Here is a 6,608-nt window from a genome sequence, read left to right as displayed (position 1 = left end):
ACGTTTATAATTTTAGGCTGACCACTGTGATGGAGACTTTTTTTTGATATTTTTATTTCAGATAAATGTATAACATGATTATAATATGTTGTGAGGTTCACATTTGGTGAAATAATCAATGGGAAACCTGAAGAGAGAATGATGAACGGGGCTGTAAAATGACTGTAAAACCTGTAGATACATAAAGACTGAAGTTGTACTAAATTTAAAATATCTTATAATTGTGACAACAGTATAATATCTATAATAACAACAGTGTATAAATGGTCACCATCACCAAATAGCCACTGATGATCGATGTTATGGATGGCTGAGATGTCAGCTCAGTTTTATGCAATGAGGAAACTTAAGACCTTTTAACAAATGTCATGACATTTCTTTATTCAGTACACTATATACAGTAATATAAATAAAAATAATAAATTACAGATTTCCAAACTTTTGAACTGTATAAATAGCATGATTATAATGGTTTGAGAAAGCATTTTTGCACATGACAGTGTGGAAGAGCTTATAAACCGCCTAGGAATGAATAGGAATGCTGACTGAGAACCAAGCTCTAATGCCCAACACCACTATTGCTTTTCTGACTGAATGGACATAAATCACATGTTTCAGAATCTGGTTATAAGCTTTCTGTATTCAGCATGGATGGGGTATGTGGTTGTCCACATATCTTTACACTGTGTTATATCAAATCTTGCCCTGGAGAACCAGAACCATTTAGTTTTCTGCTAAAGCACACACAATTCAAGTCATCTCAAAATGACTAGGTTTGTGTGTGTATGTATATATTCAGGGAAATTACCAAGACTGCACACCAGCCTTCCATGAACCCTGAGATTGGAACAGAAGCGGCTGGCATCACTGGCATGGGAACTGCAGTGGTTGCCATCGCCAAGATTGGAGTAGTCGCAGGAACAAGTTGACTAGGAGGTCAGATTGTGTGTTTTGGTGAGACCAAGGTAACATTTTAGGGTTTTTTGTGAGTCCAGCCCCAGCTGTGCTGTCAGTATCTTTTCTAGATGGAGGAGATGTTGACACCAGGTCTCTGAAAACCTGGCATTTAAGTGAGTATTCTGTCCATGAGACACTGGAACAAGACAAGAACTGGGTGCGTGTAGGCTGAAAATACAGGCATAGGTTTAGTGGGTCTGCAGTGTATAAGCAGGATATACTATCCACAAAGACACGTATATACTCACTGGCTAAACTTGGGCAGTGGTCTATGATATCCATCCATATTCTAGGGTACTTTGAGCCGGCAAATGGCTCCCTAGGGCAAGGGTGTCTAATCTTACCTGCAAAAGACCAGTGTGACTGCAGGTTTTCATTCCAACCAAGCCGAAGCACATGTGATCAGTTGTTGAAAAACTTTTATTGATTAAACAAGCGGAAATCTGCAGCCACTCTTGCCCACTGTGGATAAGACTGGATGGCCCTGCCCTAGGGGATGGTTGATCTGGTCATGGGTAAACTGATATAGTAATTAATGTTTGACCATACAGTACGAGGGCAGCAGATGAGCCATATGTAGGGAAGCAATTGAGGCAATTGTCCTCCCTCTGCTCTTGCTTAAAGTCATGGGGAATGACACCATGCTACTGTTGCTGAGGAGCCCTGTGAAGAGAATACATGCCACAGGGCCCCAGAGCAAGCCTGGTGTGCTGGGTGTACAGCAGATGATGGGGATCTGTTAACTGGGTCTGGTCTGTTCCATGGACTGTGGGTTGTCAACATCTCATAAATCCTCATATGTCCAAAATGTCAACTTTACAGGAGAATGACCTTCTTAAATTTAAAAGAATTATTGGTCCATTTATCATGATGTTCCCTGCTGAAAAATACAATGTGGCCAGATCAAGATGGTCAAGCTGGTCAAGCCTATCTTGACAAGCATAGGGTACGTTTTTGTTGAGTTTGTTGGTTTAGCTGGTCTACAAGCATGCTTAACCTCACCTGAATAAGCTAAACAACCAGTATGACCGAGCATGATAATGACCACATGACCAAAAGTGTCACCAGAACCGAATGCAAGATACATTATGCTGGCTAAGAGCTGGTTAACCAGCATGGGGTATGTTATCATTTGGATAACTAGCTTTTCAATCACCTTGACCATCAAAGACCAGCTTATTTTGAGCTGGATTATTCAGCAGAGTTATGTAAAGAACAACTGCCAGTTCCAACAGAGATATAGAGATTTTGTGTGAAAATACTGAATTACACACTGTCAAATTATATGTTCTGCACAAATCTTCTTTCACTTCTTCTTTCACTATTTTTCTGATCATATTGTTGCTACCTTTTTCTCAATTTCTCAACATTTTCTATTTACATCTACCTGTAGTATATTCTGTTATTTTATTTATTCAATAATTGCTCTTTGAGTGTACCTGAGACCTTGAGATCACAATTTTGTACCACATGTAATGTGAATGACAAAGTATTTATCCTGTATCCTGTATCCTTATCCTTACTAAATAAAACAAATTGAAGAAACAAATGAAATATAGCATGGACAAAGGTTATGGTACATTGTAAATCCATTGTTTGTTTGTTTGTTTTTTTTTGTTGACTTTTATGTAATTTGACCAGTGGTGACCAAATGTTTGCCCAAACAACAAGGAAATTATGGCTATAATAACCTACTTTCTGTCGTGGCGTGCTAGGCCAGACACAGAGGGATGAACACTTGCAGAGATGGAGTCAAAGCAAGATGTTTATTAACAAGAACCAAGGGTACCAAAACGGGCAAAACGAGGCAAATGAGCAGCAACTAAGGGGTACAAACATAAACACAACACAAACATGCTAACGAAGGCCTGACACATTCTAGATGTTCAGTGCAGTCAGTTCTAAAGTATATTACCCTACCTTTCCAGGCTTTGGACCACAGAAAACAAGGTTTTAAGACAACTATGCATGACAACCAGCACAACAGATTAGACATTTGTGCTAATTATATTCATTATTAAGCTTAGGTAAACAAACACAGTTGGCAATTAAAGTTGCTCGGAAAACAAAAGAAACCTTGAAGATGAGAATTCAAATATTCTACAGGTTACAATGTATTTAACCGATGCTCTGAACCATGGATAGAAAATGGCATACATTAGTGGGTTCAACGATGAGTTCAGATATGATAGGCAACCAAACAAAATCCACAATATTGACAAAGTTGTCACACGTTCAGCCAATAGAGAGCTTAAATAAACTGGTATCCAACAAGCAAGATAAACAAAAATCACAACACCTAATGTTTTGGCTGCTTTGGTTTCAGAAGAGATTGAGGCTTTAGCTTCATGTCTCTTTGAGATGCCATTCTTTATAGCTCTGACAGCTCGTGCTTGACGTCTTGCCACAATAAAGATTATTGAATAAAAAACCAGTATAGTAGAGCAAGGAGCTAGAAAAAAAATAATCAGGTCAATAATTAGTGAGGATTTTTTTATGACCATTACACACTCTCCTTTACACCTAGTGGATATCTGAGATTGAAGAAAGTGGTTATTACAATACAAATATATAATGGAATACAACAGACAGAAAGACCAGCCTAGAATTACCAGTGAAGCAGTTTTAGAAACTGTGATTCTAGTGGAATAAAGCAGGGGGTCACTGACAGCAATGTACCGATCAACTGCAATGAAAACCAGACTATAGAGAGATGCTGCCATTGAAAGAAAAGTGATCACTGGAATAACACAGCATGCCACTTCTCCAAGATACCAACAGGAGTCTCTCAGCTGCATTATATTCACAGGCATAGCAATCAGTCCAATGAGAAGATCCGCCACAGCCAGAGAGAGGATGAGCAGGTTGGTTGGAGTGTGGAGCTGCTTGAAGTGAGAGATGGAGATGATCACCAGCAGGTTCAGAAACACAGTGCACACAGATACACATGAAAGTAAAATATACAGCAATACATTCCCAGGGCCTGTTCTGACCTCCTTTCTGCAAGAGGAGTTGTTGTCAGGAAAACAGTATTGAGCTGTGAGGTTTTGCTGAAATTCTGTGATATCCATTAAGATTAAACACAGATCTGTCGTAATGGTGGTGGTCAGTAATACTGAATTGGTAAGCTTTCCTTTATATACACCATAATATGGGTCCTCCCACTGATATTTGAGTGGCTAGTTTTACCCTTACATCATTTTTCCATTGGATCCAATGAAAACACTGCATAATGCAAACAGTTGTAATCATTTAAACTGTAGTGTATATGTAATGCCATTGGCAATGATTTCCCTTAAAAAAAGGGCCCTTCACAAAGTCTGCTACTACTTATAAACATGTGCAAAACAATTTGACAAAAATATGCTTTTTGCTTATGCTTGTGATCTTTCATTTAAAATACAGTGCTCATTAGGTTCGATTTTATTATTAGTCTGAAAATGTCTTCTAGAAAGTGTTTCCATCAGAAGAATTTGCAATCAGTTATGATATTAGCAGGCCCTCAGATTTTTCAAGAGCATCAGTTTAAGTCTTAACTATCAGGATTACAGAAGTATCTCATGCCTTGAACATAGAAGACTGCATGGGAGGAGCTAGACCTAGAGTACTTTATGAATGTCTTGCACTTATAGCTCACCATACCAGCCAATATCCAGCCAGTGTTGAAACAAAGAGGGCAACATTCATCCTCAGTAAAAAAGGAGACTTGCAGCAGAGGAGCCCCTGCGAAGTGGCCCCAGACTGTACAATGATAGCACAGCTGGTGTGCTAGCAGTACAGACAGAGAGGACACTGCTTCAGACAATGCTGTAGACTTTAGAGGATTGGGTACTTCTGCAGACTGGACCAAATGCAACATGAGGGATGGAGTACTCCCTGGCACTGGCTCATTGGTATCTCTGGCACAACCTAGTGTGCTTCCTCACATTGCAAATAACACAGGACATTTGAAATCAGAGAAATGCATAGGGTCACTGCAAGAGTACATGCTCCAGCCAACAGACTGATGGGGGGGCAGTTGCACCTGAAGCCCAGCCCATGTGAGTGCACAAACACCTGGAGCAGTGTGCAGCCACCTTTGCACCTGGGAAACGATTGGAGGTTTGTGACTTGCTCCAGGGCACCTCCTAGGCCACCTCTGGCCACTAGGAGACACTTGTTGTCTACAAGGAGACAACAGGTGTCTTCTCGGGCCAATCAAGCTCGACCCACTTCTTTTGAGCTGTTCCCTGTGTCTGCTCAATATGGCGACTGCTGTAGATTAGTGGTAGAGGGTTCGCATGACAATGCAGCAACCTCACAAAGGGCTCACAAAGGGCGACCTCCTTCTGCAGCTGGAATAGACCACAATGCGCTAGAGTTCCACACCCTAGCTGCGGGTAGTGGGTGGAACCAGGCAACTCTGGTGGCCCTGTTCTGCAATGGGTTGAGCCCCCATCTGCAGTGAAAATTGGCATGCCGAGGCGAGTCCCATAAACTGGACGAGCTTAATGCACTCACTATTCAGCTCAACCAACTCTTGGGTCGCCCTACCTCCACCCGGTTCCGTGGCCCTGGTGGGCCCGCAGTAGGTACTAGGGCTCCTACCTGTCTTATCGCCCCGTCCCGCTTCCTGGTTCAACTACGCAGCCTGCAGACACCCCTCGGTGGCGCCATCAGCGGGGGGACTCTACTGCGGGGAGGCAGGACATCAGCGAAGGGACAGCAGGAAGCATCTGCGTGGAGGTTCCCATCTGATCACCGGAGAGTGCAGGGAGGATTCTCCTCATGCTAATGCAGTGAGTGTACCCATCCAGAGGTTTGTTACCACGTTTGATGACGTTGCCTGTAACAGTCACATTCCAAGACCAGTCTTGTATCATTTCAGCGTTGATCGACTGCGGTGCAGAGGGCAGCTTCTTGTGAGCAGACATCGTGGACCAGCTCAACATCCCTGTCGAGCCATTCAAGAGACCTCTCCACATCACCGCCCCGGACGGGCACCCTATGGGTCCAAGATCACTCACTTTACCACAAAGGTGAAACTGGCCGCCTGTTAGTTCTCCCGGTCTCAGACCATGTCCTGATCTTAGGTTTGCCTTGGCTGAGCCAACACAACCCCCACATTTCCTGGCCCAAAAGGAAAATCGTGTCCTTGTCCCCCTATTGTCAGGAGCACTGTTTGGACCTAGCCACCCTACGACTGGGTATCACCCCCAAGTCCAATGGCCAGTATGAGCGCGCCAACCAGGAACTAGGGAGGTTTCTGAGAGTGTACTGTCATAAGTTCCCCAGCGACTGGTCACAGTATCTGGTTTGGGCAGAGATGGCCCAGAACTCTCTGCGGTGCGTGACCACTGGCCTCACCCCGTATCAATGCTACATGGGGTATTAACCACCACTGGCCCACTGGACGGCTGCGGAGATGCAGGTGCCCGCGGTGGACTCATGGATGCGCCGCAGCGAAGAAGTCTGGACCACCGGCCACCAGCACATCCAGACCTTCCTGCAGCGCTATAAACATCAGGTGGAGCGTAAGCCTGGAGATCGGGTATGACTGGTGATGCGCAATCTACGGACGGGGATCCTCCCTCACAAACTTTCAGTTAAGTTTTCTGGACCTTATTTGATTTCCTAAAAGATTAATGATGTTTCATATAAGTTGCAGTTTA

The 6,608-nt window shown here is 43.3% G+C and overlaps 1 protein-coding gene across 1 annotated transcript; it reads right to left on the bottom strand.

Annotated features, from left to right (window-relative positions):
* Positions 1 to 3,005: 3,005 nt before the first annotated feature.
* On the bottom strand, positions 3,006 to 4,037 carry LOC140536781 (trace amine-associated receptor 13c-like). Its single transcript, XM_072658787.1, has 2 exons — positions 3,951 to 4,037; positions 3,006 to 3,839 (listed from the first exon to the last, which is right to left on the bottom strand). The coding sequence occupies exons 1-2, from the start codon at positions 4,026 to 4,028 to the stop codon at positions 3,006 to 3,008; spliced, it is 912 nt and encodes a 303-aa protein (XP_072514888.1). The 5' UTR covers positions 4,029 to 4,037.
* Positions 4,038 to 6,608: the final 2,571 nt, after the last annotated feature.

Source organism: Salminus brasiliensis, chromosome 16 (assembly GCF_030463535.1).
Source record: "Salminus brasiliensis chromosome 16, fSalBra1.hap2, whole genome shotgun sequence".
NCBI classification, from domain to species: domain Eukaryota; kingdom Metazoa; phylum Chordata; class Actinopteri; order Characiformes; family Bryconidae; genus Salminus; species Salminus brasiliensis.
This window is presented reverse-complemented; position numbering and strand designations above follow the sequence as displayed.

Coding starts and splice junctions, on each gene's coding strand:
- LOC140536781 (XM_072658787.1), bottom strand. CDS start 4,028: ATGGATATCACAGAATTTCAGCAAAACCTCACAGCTCAATACTGTTTT. Junction 3,840..3,950: donor ACTCCTCTTGCAGAAAGGAG/GTCAGAACAGGC, acceptor CACTTCAAGCAG/CTCCACACTCCAACCAACCT.